This window comes from Hemiscyllium ocellatum, chromosome 18, assembly GCF_020745735.1.
Source record: "Hemiscyllium ocellatum isolate sHemOce1 chromosome 18, sHemOce1.pat.X.cur, whole genome shotgun sequence".
NCBI lineage: Eukaryota > Metazoa > Chordata > Chondrichthyes > Orectolobiformes > Hemiscylliidae > Hemiscyllium > Hemiscyllium ocellatum.
In genome coordinates, this window is record NC_083418.1 from 17,458,167 (window position 1) to 17,478,950 (window position 20,784).

The window sequence follows — 20,784 nt, forward strand, 5'->3', positions numbered from 1 at the left end:
CAATCTAGTCCCACCTGCCAGCACCCGGCCCATATCCCTCCAAACCCTTCCAATTCATATACCCATCCAAATGCCTCTTAAATGTTGCAATTGTACCAGCCCCCATCACTTCCTCTGGCAGCTCCTTCCATACACGTACCACCCTCTGCATGAAAACGTTGCCCCTTAGGTCTCTTTTATATCTTTCCTCTCTCACCCTACACGTATGCCCTCTAGTTCTGGACTCCCCCACCCCAGGGAAAAGACTTTGTCTATTTATCCTATCCGTGCTCCTCATAATTTTGTAAACCTCTATAAGGTCACCCCTCAGCCTCTGACGCTCCAGGGAAAACAGCACCAGACTGTTCAGCCTCTCCCTGTAGCTCAGATCCTCCAACCCTGGCAACATCCTTGTAAATCTTTTCTGAACCCTTTCATCTTTCACAACATCTTTCCGATAGGAAGAAGACTGGAATTGCATGCAATATTCCAACAGTGGCCTAACCAATGTCCTGTACAGCCGCAGCATGACCTCCCAACTCCTGTACTCAATACTCTGACCAATAAAGGAAAGCATACCAAATGCCTTCTTCACTATCCTATCTACCTGTGACTCCACTTTCAAGGAGCTATGAACCTGCACTCCAAGGTCTCTTTGTTCAGCAACACTCCCTAGGACCTTACCATTAAGTGTATAAGTCCTGCTAAGATTTGCTTTCCCAAAATGCAGTACCTCACATTTATCTGAATTAAACTCCACCTGCTGCTTCTCAGCCCATTGGCCCATCTGGTCCAGATCCTGTTGTAATCTGAGGTAACCCATTTTGCTGTCCACTACACCTCCAATTTTGTTGTCATCTGCAAACTTACTAACTGTACCTCTTGTGCTTGCATCCAAATCATTTATGTAAATGACAAAAAGTAGAGGACCCAGCACCGATCCTTGTGGCACTCCACTGGTCACAGGCCTCCAGTCTGAAAAACAACCCTCCACCACCACCCTCCGTCTTCTACCTTTGAGCCAGTTCTGTATCCAAATAGCCAGTTCTCCCTGTATTCCGTGAGATCTAACCTTGCTAATCAGTCTCCCATGGGGAACCTTGTCGAACGACTTACTGAAGTCCATATAGATCACATCTACTGCTCTGCCCTCATCAATCTTTTTTGTTACTTCAAAAAGCTCAATCAAGTTTGTGAGACATGATTTCCCATGCACAAAGCCATGTTGACTATCCCTAATTAGTCCTTGCCTTTCCAAATACACATACATTCTGTCCCTCAAGATTCCCTCCAACAACTTGCCCACCACCAAGGTCAGGCTAACCGGACTATAGTTCCCTGGCTTGTCTTTACTTCTTAAACAGTGGCACCACGTTTGCCAACCTCCAGTGTGTCGAATCAGTTCTCAGTGGGCTTAACTCAAAAGTTGTAATTTTGACTTATTTCATTTGTTCTTCGTCTAACTGCATATATTTATGATCAATGTTCAACTTTTCATCACTAACTATCAGAGTATTAAAAATGTGCAGGTTAGGTGAATTGGCCAGGCTAAATTGCCTGTAGTGAAGGGGTAAACGTAGGGGAATGGCTCTGGGTGGGTTGCGCTTCGGTGGGTCAGTGTGGACTTGTTGGGTCGAAGGGCCTGTTTCCACACTGTAAGTAATCTAATCTAAAATTTAGTGAACATGTGCTTGCTAATGAATAAGATTTTGCCATCTGAAGCAGTACAGAGATATCACGATGTTATTGAGGTGGAAACTGGCAGTTTTCATACAGGTCTCTGGAGAGTGCCAGACTTATCAGATTTAGTTCATGGAAGGCATTTCCTTTATTTTGATGCTGTCTTTTACCACCGAATCAATGACCAACCCATTTTACAAAGCTACCTCTGAATGTTTATACCTGCTAGTAGTCTCTTCCTATCTAATTCCACTACTTAACGCTTCCCATGTTTAGTTCCTGTCGTGGGATCATATTTATAGCCTCAGAGTGCAGGGACAGCCCTTTAGAACTGAGTTGAGGAGAAATTTCTTCAGCTGGGGATGGTGAATCTGTGGAACTGATGGCTACAGAGGCCAAGTTATTAAGGCTGAGGTAGCTGTGCCCTTACTAAAGGGATCAGAAGGAAGAAGGCAGGAGAGTGGGATTGTGAAACACATCAGCTGCAATTGACTGGTGGAGTAAACTCGATGGGCCAAATGGCCTAATTGTGCACCTGCATCCTTTTGCTTTGTCTGTGTTAACGTTTCACCCCTTTAGTTCAAAATGCTGCATGCATTCAGATGTAGGGCCTTAGAGTGTGTGTGGTGTTATTTGCAGATGTACTCTCAGATATTATCTAGCTGATCGTTTAAAGATGATATTGCACACCTCTGGAGTGGGTGGGATTTGAACCCTGGTCTCTTGGCTCAGGGATAGGGATACTACCACTGAACCTCAAGAACCCACCGAATGCTGTCTTTTGCAAGTGTCCTGTCCCCTCCTGTCAAGTCATCATCACTGTGACTTTGGTGTTAGCTTTTAGCTCTCTCTACTGCTCCATTTGTAATGTTCTTCAGTACACTGCTCCAAAAATACTGAAACTGTTGGCAGACCCAACAATATAGCTCCCACCTTCCCCAGGACTGGTACTCTCTTGTAATTATAGAACCGTCTAAACCAAATACTTAATAACTAATTTCACCTCCTCTAGCAGACAGCATGCTTATCCCTGCCCAAATCTGGAAAAACTTTAAACACCTACTTAGAAGTAAATACTAACTGCAAGCAAGGCTAGATTTTTTTTCTCTCAAAAAAAATTAACCCTTTGTGATTCACTCCCTCGTTCATGAACTTTGCGTTTTGTAACAAGCTGCATTCTATGATTCTAGTAACTTTTTAAATGTAGTTACTGTTGAAAGTAATGTGTGAGATGCACAGCAAACTCCCTCAAACAGCAATGTGTTAATGACTGGATAATCTTTTTTAGCAATATTAATAGTGGGATAAATATTTACAAAGACACTAGGAAATATTCCTTGCTTTTCTTCAAAGTCAGATCTTTTATACTCATCTGAGAGGTGTACTGTTGTATCTGAAAGACATCACTTCTGAGATTTCTCTGCAGTACTGCACTGAAGTTTGTACTCAAGAATTAATGAAAGCTACCTACAGGTTGCCTGTCTATTGGTATTATTGTTATGCAGGTTCCAGATATTCTTGAATCATCCTGTTCAAAGATGGCATTACACACCTCTGCAGCAGCTGGTACCTTATTCTCATAGAATCTCGACAGCATTCGGCCCATGGAATCCACATCGATTCTCTTAAGAGTATCCCATGCAAAGCAATCCCCACCCCCAACCTATTCCTGTATTTTCCATGGCTAATCCACTTAACCTGCACAAACTGTGGGAGGAAACCGGAGCACCCAAGGAAGCCCTGACAGATGCATGGAGATTGTGCTCGCTCCACACAGACATTGCCCGAGGCTGGAATTGACCCAGGTCTCTGACGCTGTGAGGCAGAGTGCTAACCAGTGAGCCATCGTGCTGCCCCACATTGATGGGCAATGCGATGGTGGTCCTTTGATTCGATGATGACTTGCTCACGACCCTGATTAGAGGTCCTGAGTTTTCATGTGACTGACCACATCTTTGAACACAAGATTGTCTCATGAGGTAATGGGATCTGATAATGAGATTTGCTTCCTTTTCTTTCCTTGTCTGCTGCCACACACTCTCTCAATAAGACCTAGGGTGTGAAAGGCTAATGCAATTTGATGGACAAGTTTGTCTCCATTCTGAACAATGACACGTAAGCTTACTCCCATAGAGTGATAGAGATATACAGCATGGAAACAGACCCTTCAGTCCAACCAGTCCAGATATCCCAACCCAATCTAGTCCCACCTGCCAGCACCCGGCCCATATCCCTCCACACCCTTCCTATTCATATACCCATCTAAATGTCTTTTAAATGTTGCAATTGTATCAGCGTCCACCACATCCTCTGGCAGCTCATTCCATACAAATAGCACCTTCTGCGTGAAAAAATTGCCCCTTTCATTCCCTTTACATCTTTCCCCTCTCACCCTAAACCAATGCTCTCTAGTTCTGGACTCCCCGACCCCAGAGAAAAGACTTTGCCTATTTATTCTATCTTTCCAAACATTGTTTTTGTAAGGGGCAATGTGCACACCCGTGCCCTACTGTCCAATGCCCCTCAATAAAAAGTGGCCTCAGGCCTGGCCCTGGGCATAAGCCTGGACCCATTTGATGCAGACTGGGGCCCAGGAGTTTCTTCTTTGGGTTTGAGATTTGCACTTGATATTTACAAAGTCTCCCTGTCCACTGCACTCTGCAATCCAATCAGATTTACTGTTTGCAGAACCGAAAAGAATCCCTCCTTCTGTAGCCATCACTCACTCAGCAAGTTGAATGCAGGCCCCCTAGCTGAGTGCTAAAAAGCACTGCCAGGCATCACAATAGCCCTTGAGCAGGTTCTGTGCTGGAATGGAGAATTGAGAGCTTCGGTTATGCTGCATTACGTTATTGAAAGACGGACTGAGAAAGGTCTAGGCTGAAGATTTATATCGATTCCAGATTGTATGTAGATTGCTTGTATTATATTCAGAGCCATGTAGATTACTTACAGTGTGGAAACAGGCCCTTTGGCCCAACAAGTCCACACCGACCCGCCGAAGCGTAACCCACCCATTCCCATACATTTACCCCTTACCTAACACTACGGGCAATTTAGCATGGCCAATTCACCTGACGTGCACATCTTTGGACTGTGGGAGGAAACCGGAGCACCCGGAGGAAACCCACGCAGACACGGGGAGAACGTGCAAACTCCACACAGTCAGTCGCCTGAGTCGGAAATTGAACACGGGTCTCTGGTGCTGTGAGGCAGCAGTGCTAACCACTGTGCCACCGTGCCGCCCACATGTAAATTTGCTGCATGTGGGAGCTGGCCTAGGGCATTGCAGTTAGTTATATCTAAGTAATGAATGTTGAAAGTTGTGTGTTTTACACGAGCCTGTTACATGATATGAACTGTTAATGATGATTCAGTGCAGTTCGTTATCACTGATAAATTATCACTCCAAATGGCGCCATCACCCACGGGCTCATGGTGAATCTCTCAATTCTGAGATTTCTAAGAATAGTTCTGTGCTAAATTTTTGAAAACTTTTTTTGTGTTTAACCAAGTGAGAAATGTTAGTGCTGGATAATGGCGTATACTCTGAGTTCAGCTGTAGCTGCCTTTATATTAAGGCTGAAGCCTGTTCACCCAGCCTCTGAAGAGCAGTCTTCTCTCCCTAAATTTTCCCTCCTACCACCTCAGTCAGCATCACGTGGGGCTGCTAATCCCTCCTGGATAGAGCAGAATTTTATTTGTCAACTTGGACCTTTTTTATAAATTCTGTTTCAGCACAGGAAATAAAAGCTGGAGGAGACCACTGGGCCACCATTTAACATGGTCATGGCTGAATCTCAATGCCATTTTTCCATTTGTCTTTGATATTGTTAATATCTAGACTTCTCTCAATCTACCTAATGATTGAGCTTTCACAGGACTTAGGACTAAAGAATTCCAATGATACTCCTGTCCCCGGTTTTAAAAAAAAATCCTCTTTTAGCTTACTGCTAAATAGCCTACCTCCTCTGAGACTGGGCCTTGCAAGTATACAAATTAATTTCACGTTGCATCTTATCAAGAAGTACTTTGAATGTCAGTCTGCATTTGGAGATGCCAGTGATGGACTGGCAAAGTTTAAAACACCAGGTTATAGTCCAACAGGTTTATTTGGAAGCACTAGCTTTTGGAGCGCTGCTCCTTCATCAGGTGGTCCTTCATCATCCCAGATGAAGGAGCAACGCTCTGAAAGCTAGTGCTTCCAAATAAACCTGTTGGACTATAACCTGGGTGTGGTGTGATTTTTTTTTAAGTCTGCATTTGAACTCTGGTCTTGCATACGAAAAGCTAGTGCTTGACCCATTGAAACTCCTAGAGGCCTTTTTTTTAAAATATAGACTTGCAGTGGTATAATTACAAAACCTGACACCAGCAACCCGATCAAAGTTTTTATGGAATAAATCAACAATTAACTATAACGTTGGGAAGGGGGTGTTGCTGATAAGGAGGAGGAGAGTGTAAGATAGGCAGTGAACGAAAAATGTCCTTTAACTTTATTATGTCTTACCCAATTCAGCCCTTATGATTTGCAGGACTCTCCAGCTGATTAATTTGTGCAGATAGCTGTCATTAATGTAACATTGCAGCAGCTATTGTTCTCTCTGCAAGAAACCACATTTTTTCAGTCCACATAACATTGCTTTCACAAAATTCACAATCGACTGACAAAAACAAATACACATCCAAGCAGGATTTTGCATTAGCAACAGGGCAACTAATCTGTTCAATTTTGTGGGTTATCTGATTTGCTTAGTAAGCTACGAAGAGCCCATCTAGGATGGTTAGCAACATTTATCATTTGTTCATGCGTGATTCTTGATTTTTAAAAAAAAACCTTGCTGCATTTGGTAATATTGAGAAAGTGCTTGCTGATAAGGAAGTAACATTTATGGAGTTAAATCAAATCTGCAAGTTTAAGCTAAATGTAAGTATAAAGAAAGCCATAATGTAACAAAAAAGACAGCATCCAATATTAATGTCTAAAACTTCAAAATGTTCAGCAAAGTTGTGAACTGCTCACTTTTTATATATGTCACCCTTTGGGGACGCAAGTTATCATTGAGTGACAAAATGAGCTTGAGGGATTATATGATTTCAACCTGTTCCTGTCATGATAAGTAACAGATTTCTAAGCTCCTCGCTTGACCTGTGCTGAGAAAGACTGAATGTGTGCTGATAGTGAGGATTTGGCAAATATGCATTAAGTATGTTTCTCCTAATATTCTCTCATAGAATCAGAGAAATACAGCACAAAAACAGACCCTTCGGCCCAAATCATCCAATGAATTAGAGTCATAGAGATGTACAGCATGGAAACAGATCCTTCAGTCCAATCTGTCCATGCCGACCAGATATCCCAACCCAATCTAATCCCACCTGCCAGCACCCAGCCCATATCCCTCCAAACCCTTCCTATTCATATACCCATCCAAATGCCTCTTAAATGTTGCAATTGTACCAGCCTCCACCACATCGTCTGGCAGCTCATTCCATACACGTACCACCCTCTGTGTGAAAATGTTGCCCCTTAGGTCTCTTTTATATCTTTACCCTCTCACCCTAAACCTATGCCCTCTAGTTCTGGACTCCCCGACCCCAGGGAAAAGACTTTGTCTATTTATTCTATCCATGCCCCTCATAATTTTGTAAACCTCTTGTAAACCCCTCAGCCTCCGACACTCCAGGGTAAACAGCCCCAGCCTGTTCAGCCTCTCCCTGTAGCTCAGATCCTCCAACCCTGGCAACATCCTTGTAAATCTTTTCTGAACCCTTCCAAGTTTCGCAACATCTTTCCGATAGAAAGAAGACTAGAATTGCACGCAATATTCCAACAGTGGCCCAATCAATGTCCTGGACAGCCGCAACATGACCTCCCAACTCCTGTACTCAATACTCTGACCAATAAAGGAAAGCATAGCAAATGCCGCCTTCACTATCCTATCTACCTGTGACTCCACTTTCAGGGAGCTATGAACCTGTACTCCAAGGTCTCTTTGTTCAGCAACACTCCCTAGGACCTTATCATTAAGTGTATAAGTCCTGCTAAGATTTGCTTTCCCAAAATGCAACACCTCGCATTTACCTGAATTAAACTCCATCTGCCTCTTCTCAGCCCATTGGCCCATCTGGTCCAGATCCTGTTGTAATCTGAGGTAACCCTCTTCCCTGTCCACTACACCTCCAATTTTTGGTGTCATCTGCAAACTTATTAACTGTACCTCTTATGCTTGCATCCAAATCATTTATGTAAATGACAAAAAGTAGAGGACCCAGCATCGATCCCTGTGGAACTCCACTGGTCACAGGCCTCCAGTCTGAAAAACAACCCTCCACCACCACCCTCTGTCTTCTACCTTTGAGCCAGTTCTGTATCCAAATGGCTAGTTCTCCCTGTATTCCATGAGATGTAACCTTGCTAATCAGTCTCCCATGGGGAACCTTGTCAAATGCCTTACTGAAGTCCATATAGATCACGCCCACCGTTCCGCCCTTATCAATCTTCTTTGTTACTTTAAAAAACTCAATCAAGTTTGAGAGACATGATTTCCCATGCACAAAGCCATGTTGACTATCCCTAATCAGTCCTTACCTTTACAAATACATGTACATCCTGTCCCTCAGGATTCCTTCCAACAACTTGCCCACCAGTGAGTTCGGGCTCACTGGTCTATAGTTTCCTGGCTTGTCCTTACCACCCTTCTTAAACAGAGGCACCGTGTTTGCCAACCTTCAGTCTTTCTGGCACCTTACCTGTGACTATCGATGATACAAATATCTCAGCAAGAGACCCAGCAATCACTTCTCTAGCTTCCCACAGAGTTCTCGGGTACACCTGATCAGGTCCTGGGGATTTATCCACCTTTAACCGTTTCGAGACATCCAGCATTTCCTCCCCTGTAATCTGGACATTTTGCAAGATGTCACCATCTATTTCCCTACAGTCTATATCTTCCATATCCTTTTCCACAGTAAATACTGATGCAAACTATTCATTTAGTATCTCACCCATTTTCTGTGGCTCCACACAAAGGTCGCCTTGCTGGTCTTTGAGGGGCCTTATTCTCTCCCTAGTTACCCTTTTGTCCTTAATATATTTGTAAACACCCTTTGGATTCTCCTTAATTCTAGTTGCCAAATCTATCTCATGTCCCCGTTTTGCCCTCCTGATTTCCCTCTTAAGTATACTCCTAGTTTCTTTATACACTTCTAAGGATTCACTCGATCTATCCTTTCTGTACCTGACATATGCTTCCTTTCTTTTCTTAATTAAACCCTCAATTTCTTTCGTTATCCAGCATTCCCTATACCTACCAGCCTTCCCTTTCACCCTGACAGGAATATACTTTCTCTGGATTCTTATTATCTCATTTCTGAAGGCTTCCCATTTTCCAGCCGTCTCTTTCCCTGCGAACATCTGCCCCCAATCAGCTTTCGAACGTTCTTGCCTATTACCGTCAAAATTGGCCTCTCTCCAATTTAGAACTTCAACTTTTAGATCTTGTCTATCCTTTTCCATCACTATTTTAAAAAGAACAGAGTTATGGCCACTGGCCCCAAAGTGCTCCCCCACTGATACTTCAGTCACCTGCCCTGCCTTATTTCCCAAGAGTAGGTCAGGTTTTGCACCTTCTCTAGTAGGTACATCCACATACTGAATCAGAAAATTGTCTTGTACACACTTAAGAAATTCCTCTCCATCCAAACCTTTAACACTACTGCAGTCCCAGTCGATGTTTGGAAAGTTAAAATCCCCTACCGCAACCACCCTATTATTCTTACAGATAGCTGAGATCTCCTTACAAGCTTGTTTCTCAATTTCCCTCTGACTATTGGGGAGTCTATTATACAATTCCAATAGGTTATCATCCCTTTTTTATTTCACTGTTCTACCCAAATAACTTCCCTGGATGTATTTCTGGGAATATCCACCCCCCCCCAGCACAGCTGTAATGCTATCCCTTATAAAAAAAAATGCCACTCCCCTCCTCTCTTGCTTCCCTTTCTATCCTTCCTGTAGCATTTGTATCCTGGAACATTAACTGAGCTATGTTTCTGTAATTGCTATGATATTCCAGTCCCATGTTCGTAACCATGCCCTGAGTTCCTCTGCCTTTCCTGTTCGGCCCCTTGTATTGAAATAAATGCAGTATAATTTATTAGTCTTACCTTGTCCCTGCCTGTCCTGACTGTTTGACTCACTTCTGTTCTCGGCTGTACCCGTCTCAGATCAATCTCTTTCCTCACTATCTCCCTGGGTCCCACTCCCCCACTTTAATACTTTAAATCCTCCCAAGCAGCTCTAGCAAATTTCCCTGCCAGTATATTAGTCCCCTTCCAATTTAGGTGCAAATTGTGAAACATGATCCTAAATTGAGTTGAATTGAATTTATTGTCACATGTACTAAGCTACAGTGAAAAGCATTGTCTCACGAGCAGTATAAGCAGATCACGTAGTTAAATAGAATAGATACCTAATTTGTAAACAGCGGAAAAACCAAAACACAGGTCCAGGCAAATGCTAAGAGTTTGAGTGTCCATTTAGTATTCTAACAACAGTAGGATAGAAACTATTCCAAAACCAGCTGGTGCGTGAGTTCAGGCTTCTGTATCTTCTCCCCGATGGTAGAGGTTGTAGAATAGCATTGTCAGGGTGAGATGGATCTTTCAGAATGCTGGCGGCCCTTCCTTGACAGCGTCCCTGGTAGATGGATTCTGTAGATGAGAAGTAGGCCTTTGTGATTGTCCGGGCTGAGTTCACCACTTTCTGTGACCGTCTCCGATTATGAATTGCCATACCAGGTAGTGATACATCTAGACGGAATCCTCTCGATGGCACACATAAAAGTTGGCAAGGGTATCCACCATCATGCTAAATTTTCTGAGCTACCTGAGGAAGAAGAGATATTGTTGGGCCTTTGTAACCAAAATCTTTAAAATATAAAAACAAATTTAATATGTTTGGTGGCTTTGGATATAAACCTACATTGAGGTCTCTTTCTCAGTTTACCTGTGTTGAAGTTTTTCATAGAGTTCTCAAATATCATAGATTAATACTATGTATACGAGCTTTAAATGCAAAAGAATGGTCACTGACTTTCTTTTTGGTTTCCTATAGGTGTCGCTCCATTCAAAGTGTTGATGCCTGCACTATCGCCAACAATGGAAAAAGGGAATCTTGTAAAATGGCTGAAAAAAGAAGGTAAGACATAATAATCATGAATAAATCTCTTAGAATTGAAAATGATTAAAATAGAGAAATGAAGGTTTTTTTTTTAAAAAAGGTTGTAGTAGTATTTTTGGCTCATGGCCTCTTCCTGTAAAGTGTGCTGAGGATTCACAGTCCTTCCTCTCCGCTTCCTGCCCTATGCTCCAAGTTTAAAACAGCATTGAGTTCTAAATCAAGACCTTCAGAATGCTATTTTTGTAGGTCATTAGTGAAGTGATCTGAAGCTGCAAAGTGCTTACCTGTGTGTATGTATATTATATATATATATATATATGTCACATACGCACTGTTTAAATTAGAAAATCTTGTTTTACTTTTGATTGATTACACAGAAAGATTCACTCAGCCCAACAGGTCCACACCAGTGTGTACACTCCTGTCTTGCAATGACCGTGATAAATTAAACCTCCTCATCCTTATCAAACTCTTTGTTGTTGTTGATACTCTCAACAATGTCATGCCCCTTCAGCACCTCATTTTTGTTAACTCAGTGGAATTGCTTTCAACACATTCTACTCTTACTATGATTGTAATTGTACAGGCATGTCCAAAAATGGCTTTCCATCACCTTCTCATTGCTATCTCTGGAATCCATCAAGGATCTGCCCTTGGCTGCCTCCAACTTCACACCTACATTTGAAGCAACATCCAAATGTATGCTAATGATGGTTCAGACCTCTGTTCAGTAGCCCAGTAGCATAACTAATTAGTACCATTTAACTGCATCAGTGCCCTCTTGGCCAACCTCCCAACTTCCATTTGCCGTAGATTTCATGTATTTAAAGCCCCGCAACCTCTACCTTAGTTGTCCATTAACACTGTGCTTGTTAATCTACATCTGTTCCCAGTCCACCTGTGCCAAAATTTAAAATTTTGGTTTCTTTGCTTAAATCTTATAAATGTAACTGTCCCAACATCATTGGAGAGGTGGAGAGATTTAGTAGGAGAATTCAAGTACTTAGTTTCTGGATGGGTGATGGCAAGGCATTTGAGTTGCAGGGGGTTAGTGATGCACAAGACCGTATTCAGAGGGATGGAATGTTCAGAAATTATATGGTAGAGCAAGATATAGCCATGGGATCAATCAAAGAAGGAATTTAAATGCAAAATTGAGAATTTTAAATGGGAACCTCTGAGGAATTAGGTCTCAATTTAGAGCAGAGGGCAGCATGGTGGCTCAGTGGTTAGTACTGCTGCCTCACAGTGCCAGGGACACAGATTAGATTCCAGCCTCGGATGACTATCTGTGTGGAGTTTACACGTTCTTCCCTGTCTGCTCTGGTTTCCTCCCACAATCCAAAGATGTGCAGGTTCGGTGAATTGGCCATGCTAAATTACCCAGTGTTCAGGGGTGTGTAGGTTAGGTGAATTAGTCAGGGGTAAATATAGGGTTGGGGGAATAGGTCTGGGGAGTCGGTGTGGGCTTGTTGGGCCGAAGGGCCTGCTTCCACAGCGTAGGGATTCTATAATTCTATGGTACGGGAGAATGAATATGGACCGCAAAATTGTAGATGAACTGAAAGTTTGTAGAGATGATTTTTGGACTAGTCCATTTGAGGGTGACAAACACCTGGATAAGGATTTTGATAGCTGATGGTCTCAAAGCAGAGGCCATTTAGCCCATCCTACCATGCAGGCTCTTTGAAGTTCATTCGCTGCTGTTCTAGTGTGTTGTGTGTAGGATCTACACAGAGCAGAGGAGAATCACCTATTCTGTGTATTCAAAAAGAGTGGGTACCCAATAAACACAGTCCACCGATTTCTCAGCAACAAGCCCAAACAAGTAGACACACTCCAGAAACCCTAGCCGTGCTCTCCTACATCAAAGACATCTTGGAAATGACTGCCAGACTACTCAGACCCCTTGGCATCGTGGTAGCCCACAAACCCACCGACACACTAAAGTAGCAGCAAGTGAACTTGAAAGACCCTATACAGACAACAAACAAAATTAATGTCATTTACAAAATATCATTCAAGGACTGTAACAAACATGACATTGGACAAACGGGCAGAAAACTAGCCACCAGGATACATGAACTATCCACAAAACGACATGACCCTCTCACTAGTATCCTCACATACAGATAAGGAAGGACACCACTTCAACTGGGATAACATATCCATCTTAGGACAAGCCAAACAGAGACACACACGAGAATTCCTAGGAGCATGGCATTCCAACCAGAACTCTATCAACAAACACATCGAGTTAGACCCCATCTACCAACCCCTGAGAAAAAGAATATGAAATGACATCACCACAGGAAATGGCATCACTAACCCAATCATATAAATAGAAAGCAGGAATCATGTACACTGCTTTGCCTGAGGCCCACTGAAGGGTAATGAAACGTCTGGAAATGAATCTCCCAGCTCAGCGAGCAATCCCCCTACATCTAGAACCTCAACCTGAGCTACAAATCTTCTCAAAACTTGTTAATATTACATAATGTTTCTGATGGAGAAGATATGAGATTGAAAATTCTCAGATAAGGTACTGGATACGTGAAAGTTCTAGTTCTAGCCTAAGACACTGGCCAGAGAAGGGAATTGGTGGTGAGGAAGTGGAGTTTGTAATGGGTTCTGAAGGCACAGGCTTTGGCTGAACAGAAACCTTGCTGTAATATTCCTGTACTGAAAACATCTTTAGTTCTTTATATAAAGAGAATAAAGTATGTTTAAATGGTCACTTTAAGGATATTTTTCAATTGTTTAGAAATGTTATGACATACCTCTGGTGCAGATGGGACTTGCCTCTGGTCTAGGGGCAGGGATGCTACTATTGCACCACAAGAGGGCCCTTTTTGGTCACTTTAAATGCTGTTTTAAAGGATTGATTACACCTGGATAGAACTAATTATCTTGGTTAGCTGTTTGGATGACTTGGCTTGACTTGCTGCTGGACAGCATTATGGTGATTTTTCTTGAAAGTAATTAATTCTAATCAGTATTTTAGTATTATTGTGAACAACTCTGTGATGGTGAGTCATGTGTGAAAATGTTTCTTTAAGTACGGAACTGATAGTAGGTGTTAGGAGATGGTGGCAGTGAGCTCAGAAAACTCTTTCAATGTTGTAAGCTAAGTATTTGATGAATGAGGTGTGGTGTTAACACCCAATGGTGTTATTTTAACTATTTTACCAGTGGACCTTAATGTCAAGTGACAAATGTTGCATGTTAGTAAAGTGTATTCCAAATTTACAGTGCTCACGACCTTGGTCATTCTTGCTAAATGGAAGGTTAAAGCAATTGATGACAATCTTTTTTTTTACAAAAGGGACACTTATTTAAGGGCAAGTATAGTAAATCTGTAATTGGATTTCAACTTGATTATTCAATACACTTGACAAAATTTGCATAGCAACAAATTGGAAATGAACTTTGTGACAATGACACCCTGGTTCTGTGATCCAGTATTAATACACAGATTGATCTGAGTTCTCTGTTTCAACATCTATTCCCTTTTCATTAAAAGCCAGTCAAGAGCATTCTGGACTATCATGAGTTATAGATAGTTAAAGGCCTGTTGGGATTCTAAATTGCAATGGAATATTGTTGGAAGTAAACTGTTTTTTCATGTGGAGTAGTTCTGATCTAGCAATTGAAATAAGAAGCCCATCTGAAGGTATTGTTATCTCGCACAGACGCTGACTTTAGTGTTGTTTATAACAATGGTTCTGCGAGTATCATTGTGATTGACTGGTGGGGAAATCAGAGCACTTAACAGTACTTAATTTCAGAACTACAATTTAGACTTTATAAAGCATGGAGTAAAGGTTTTATTGTAAACAGTTCATCCTACGCAAATCACGACACTTCAAAGTATTGTGAGTGGAATATTTCAGACGTTTCAACATCTCAGTCTAACTGAGAGTATAATAATCGCATTGCAGCACTTAAGTTCTGTTCAAACCACTTGGAGTTTAATAGTTTCCTTTTACTCTGTTAAGACTGGTGATAGCTTGAAAAGAAGTGTTAATATTTAATTAGAATAATTAAAAATAGTAGTGTGGTATTTACCCCACTATTGGTTTGTTTAATAGTCAAACACCCAGCAATGTAACTCCCTCCATCTGTGAGTTTATTCTTGCCAAACCTTCCTGTAAGAACCTATTCGGTGTTCACATGCAACAATCTGTTCCCAGAGCATCCTGCTGGTCACATTTTTACTGAGTAATATCCCCCTGCAAGTGTTATGGCTGAGAGAGCTTTACAAATATAAGTAAAAGTGAAATAACTATAGTCCCAGAGGACCATAGGCTGCTTTCTCATTAGAGATAACTACTGGGTGTTTAACCTGAGGGTCACCATGCCTCTGATGAGGGGAACTGTTGACCTTCATGGTAACCTCAGGCAATATGGAAATTGACCCCGCACTACTGGGGTCACTCTATATTGCAAACCAACTGACATGACAAAAATGGAATCACAGACTTTTGTACATTTGGGTCACACTGACTGTTTGGGTGTGACAGTAGTAAGTGGAGCACACCAAACACTGCGTTTTGTTTTAGTGCTTTAGTGTTTATGTTGAGAATGCATTAATTTGTTCATATCTTTGTTCCAATCTAGGGATGAGAGGAACAAGCATAAAAGCTGACACTCCAGCTACTGCTGAGGGGAGTCCTCTACTTATTAATGAGTGTGTAATATTCTTCATGAGCTACTAAATTGACGTTCCGTCTGCCCTTAAAAGATTCTATGACGATTGTTAGAAAGGAGCTTTATGTTTAATATTGCTTGTTGAAGAATTGTGGAAAAAGCAATTCATTTCAAGTTTTGTGCACAGAGCAGGCTGCCAGGGGTAATGGTGGAAGCAAGCCTAACTTCTTCATTTAAGAAACACTTAGACAGGTACATGGATGGGGCAGGAATGGAGGGATAAGGACCAGCACATCAAATGGGACTAGTTTACATTGTGAAAACTGGGCAGCATGGACAAGTTGGGCCGAAGAGCCTGTAGACCTCTATGACTCATGTGGACGTAGCAAGAGTTGTTTCTTTAGAGGGGGTAACTCAAAGTTCACTGTGACATTGGATAATGTTTGAAAGTAGAATGACTGATAACTGCTTTTTTTTATATATAAGCTCCGCTGAGGCTGTTTTGAACGGTGACTGGCTTGGAGAGGTGCTTGTTCGATCTGGTTTAAGTTGGAGGGAAGCCCTGTTAAAGACAAGTTGGATTGGAGGAGAACTTAGTACAAAAAGTGTCAGTTAGCTCAGTTGGCTGGATGGCTAGTTTGCATTGCAGAGTGATGCTAACAGTGTATTCAATTCCTGCACCAGCTGAGGTTACCATGACTGACCTGTCTTTCTCAACCAGTCACCACTGCCGCCACCAGTCATATCTCTATAATGAAAGAGCAGCCCCTATGGTCTGGTAAGATTAGATTAGATTAGAATTAGAATCCTCACTGTTTGGAAACAAGCCCTCCGGCCCAACAAGTCTACACCAATCCTCCAAAGAATAGCTTACCCCCGTATTTACCTTGACTAATGCACCTAACTTCCTCATGCGGGTGCTCCAGTTTCTTCCCACATCCAAACATGTGCAGGAGAGGTGAATTGGCCATGTTAAATTGCCCATAGTGTTAGGTGCATTAGTCAGAGGGAAATGGGTCTGGATGGGTTACTCTTCGGAGGGTTGGTGTGGACTTGTTGGGACAAAGGGCCTGTTTTCACACTGTAGGGAGTCTAATCTAATCATCCCTGAGCACTGAGTAATTTAGCATGGCCAATTCGCGTAACCTACACATCTTTGGATTGTGGGAGGAAACCCGTGCTGGAATCCAACCTGGGTCCCTGGTGCTAATCACTGAGCCACCATGCTGCCCTGGTATTAGGTCTATGATAACTTCACCTTTGATATAAACAAGTTACCCAGCCAGTCTCACCCATTTCTTAAAAGGAAATCCTCTCCATGAATTCAGGGGTGAAACTTATTTATCCTTTTGAAGAAACCCCTCAAGGTATTTTCTGAGCAAGCTATGTCTGTCAGACTTCAGAGAGAGCCATGTGTGATTGGTGACTTGATTACACCAGTCAGAGGATTAGTGGAAATTTCTCACTTTAACCTTTTGCTCTTTCAAAATAATCAAATAGCCAAAGTGATTTAACTTCAAGGAGCCTTTCCCTGTAAAGCAGTCTTTCCTTCTTTGGCGATCTTTAAACTGATAAACAATTATATTTTGGTTAACATTCATAGTCAGTAATATCAATTATTGCATCTTTATTGAATATTTTATTTAATTCCCACCCTTTGCCTTTGCAGGAACACTCTGTATTCTCGCTATTTTCTCTCAAAGCTCTGGCACAGTTTTATCTGAGCTCCTGTTTACTGGGGCCAAATTGTATCTTAGTGAAATTAGCTCTTCTCAGTTTAGAACTTTATATTTATCCTAAGCCTATCCTTGTCCTTTTTCCACAACTATCCTAAATCTAACTGAATTGTGGTCACTGTCTCCACAATGCTTTCTCCCTGACAGTATTTAGGGACCTATAGCACCCACCCCATTTGTGTAATTGTTCCATTGTGATTTTTACTTTGATCCATATGGCTGCATCATTCCAAGATATCATCCCCCTTTACAATTCTAATTGATTCCTTGATCTATGTTATATTTACCCCATTCTTCTCTACCTCCTGTAAGTACCCTATGACCAGGAATGTTGAGCTGCCAATCCTATCTGTCCTCTACCTAAGTACTGGTAATAGCTATGGTTTCCGACTTCCACATGCCTAATTAAGCTCCCAGCTCGTTTGGTCTTGCTAAGTTCACCACTTTCTTATGTAGCTTATGTTTCCTCTGCCTCACATTTCACTTGAATTCCATTTGAGCTCCTCTCCCCTCTAAACAATTAGACAAGATCCTGTTCTCTGCTAATCTAGTTTAATCCCACTCCAACAGCTAACCACGTCTCCTCCTCGCAATTATGTTGATCCTGTTCCTGTTCAAATGTAGCCCAACCAACGTGTACATATCTCACTTCTCCCCCTGAAATGCCCCAATGCCTCGGGGATCTCAAACCATCCCTCCTTCACTGTATCTTCAGCCACACATTCATCTGCTCTATCCTATTCTGATACTCATGAGTGTGTGGCATTAGGAATAATGCAGAAACTACTGTCTTTTGAAGTCTTTGTTTTCAATTTCCTCCTCAGTTCCCTGAGCAGCTAGACCAAGCACCCAGGGTTCTGGCTAGCCTTCACAGAGGAACCATTGGCTAAAGTATTCGCTTTCAAAAAAGCCAGTCCTTGGAAAGAAACCTGCTTGTTCTCTTTTCCTGCGGCATGTCTGTCTGTCTGTCTGTCTGTTTGGGGATGGTCTTACTACCTCCAGGCAACTCCGGCGATTAAATGCTGGCCTGGCCAAAGACATCCACATCCTGCGAATGAATTTTAAAAAGTAAGCCATTATTAGTCTACATTACTGACTGTGAATGTTAACCAGTTATTAACCTTTTATTAAATTAGTTTTACTTTGAGGATAAACCAATAATTGTATTTATCAAGAAATCTGGTTGGTAGACCTTTTTGTTTAAAACCTGATATAGGTAGGTTTTTAATTGGTCACCTTGCTAACTGGAAAAAGTATTTTCATGTTGCAACCTGGGGACTAGTAGGACTACAGCAGTGATACACTCCTCCTGCCTTGATCACAGCAGTATATTGTTTTGAGGGAGAGTGTAGTCTCCTAGTCAATATTTATCCATCAATCAACGTTGTAAGAGCGGATTATCTGGTTGTTGTCATGCTTTTTTGTGTGGAATTTTGTGATCACATTCCTCCGTTACTTTTCCAAAAGCTGTTTGAGACGTCCTGAGGTTGTGAAAGGTGTGATCGGCTTCTTGCTTTCCTTATTGTATCAACTGGAGCAAGCTGCACTTGGAGCACTGAAACTTGTTACTGGCACTTGGATCCCTCTAAACGAAACAGCATGTTCTTTACTTCGTCAGAAGAGGGCAGTAAAAGCACATTTTAAAATAATTAATCCATAGTGATTTTGTATCACTGTATATAGATTTTCCTACTTGATAATGTTTGTTAGGCTGCAAGCAATGGATTATGATCATGTATAAAGCATAGAAGCAGGAATAGGCCATTCAGTCTATTGTCACAGCTCCATCATGATCATCCTCAACTCCACTTTCCTGCCTTTTCCCCACAACCCTTGACTCCATTACTGTTAAAAATCTGTTAATTCAACGATATTTGATGACCTGACAACCCTCGGAGAGAAGAAATTCCTCCTCATCTCTGTCTTAAACATGTGACTCCTTGTTCTGAGATTATACCTTCTTGTCCTGAGATCCCACAAGGAAAAACAATTTTTCCACATCTACCCTTGCAAATCCTCTCAGAATCTTGTCCATATGAACACATTTGGGCGATTGTACCTGTCAAGTGACTGTGAAGCATGCTAAGATTATGTGTGACACCAGTTAAGCACAGAGTCTGCCCTGACCAATGAAAATGATGATAAATCATTAAAACGTTCTAACCGACCTTTCCCAAAGTTTAGACGTTTTTGTTAACTGCTGAGATTTATCTCCCCTTCAAATCGGGAGACCAAAACAAGTATGACAATTGTTGTATGCAACTCCTGTTTCTGAGTGGATGTTTAACTCTGGGAACTTTATAGCACATTAATATAGCTGTTTCACTTGCACATACAGGATATCCTACAGAAAGTGAGAGAGAGAGAACCCAGATTTTCCTTGGCCGGACTGCCATTTCCCACCGTAATTGGGCGTTGCGTCAGGCTATCCTTTGAACCCGCATTGTAGCGCACTACAATAACCCAATCCTCCTCTGCATGCAAATGAATGCCATCGGTCTCAATTTGACTCTCCCTACACACTTTCCCCCGCCTTTGGACCCAATCCAATCCAACCCTACCACGCTTCCCCTCACTGTACCCAACCCCCTCCTGCCATTACCACTTACCTTTGCACTGCTGGACCCAAACCGTACCTGCCCCAGATCTGGCACTCACCCTCCTCAGCACTGCCAGACCTGGTTTCTCTCATTGACACCAACCTACCCTAAATACTGCATCAATAACCTACTTTGCCACCTGCCTCATTTCCCACTTGGCATCCTACTTGCCTGACATCTTAACCCCAGTCAGCTGTTGCCCTACTTGGCACCCTGCCCAGCTGGCATACAACAACCTGGTACCTTAATACCTTTCCAGGTGGCACCCTATCCATCTGGCTTCTTCCCTCAAGCACCCTACACCTACTCAGCTGACACCATACCTACCTGGTACCTGGCAACCTACTTATCAGTGCCCCCCGCATCTACCTATCTGGAATCCTACCTTCCCAGCAGCCTTACATCGCACTTACCTAAGCAGCCATCAAAGTGACTGCCAGGACCTTTAAATGTCAGAATGCTGAGCTGATTGCAGTGAAGGAGGAACATGGTCTGCCTTCCCGACAGTTCTATGCAGCGTAAGAACTGTCGCCAGAGCATGGCTCCGCATTTCTGAATGAGTTCTGAATGAGTCCTGATTGGAATCTCCTGCCTGAAATTAAAAAACAGAGCCGAAGTGGCAATCTACATGGGATCAGTCAACATCTCTCCTGTAAACTTCATTGAAATATAAATTGACATCACTGCAGTATAAATTATGCAGTGTTTTTGCACTCCAATAAAAATTGTGGCATGCAGTTGCATTGTGGTGGGAGTTATAAACGGAAGTCACACTTCACTATCACTTATACTGTGTAATAACACTGCAGAGCTACATGTTTCACAACAGGTGTCCCCTGTCTGGGAATTTGACATTTTTTATCAAATAACAAGAGCTGAATGCACAATCTAGAATATGCATGTCATCTGAGCTACTCGATGGGCTCTGTCACTGCCTTCTCTAGATATAATTTTG

The 20,784-nt window shown here is 42.2% G+C and overlaps 1 protein-coding gene across 1 annotated transcript in view; it reads left to right on the forward strand.

Moving 5' to 3' along the window:
* The window catches only part of pdhx (pyruvate dehydrogenase complex component X), a 191,996-nt gene that overhangs the window by 501 nt on the left and 170,711 nt on the right, over positions 1 to 20,784 (forward strand). The window contains exon 2 of the mRNA XM_060838405.1: positions 10,778 to 10,861. Coding sequence (XP_060694388.1) covers positions 10,778 to 10,861 — 84 coding nt within the window. The remainder of the gene's footprint in view (positions 1 to 10,777; positions 10,862 to 20,784) is intronic.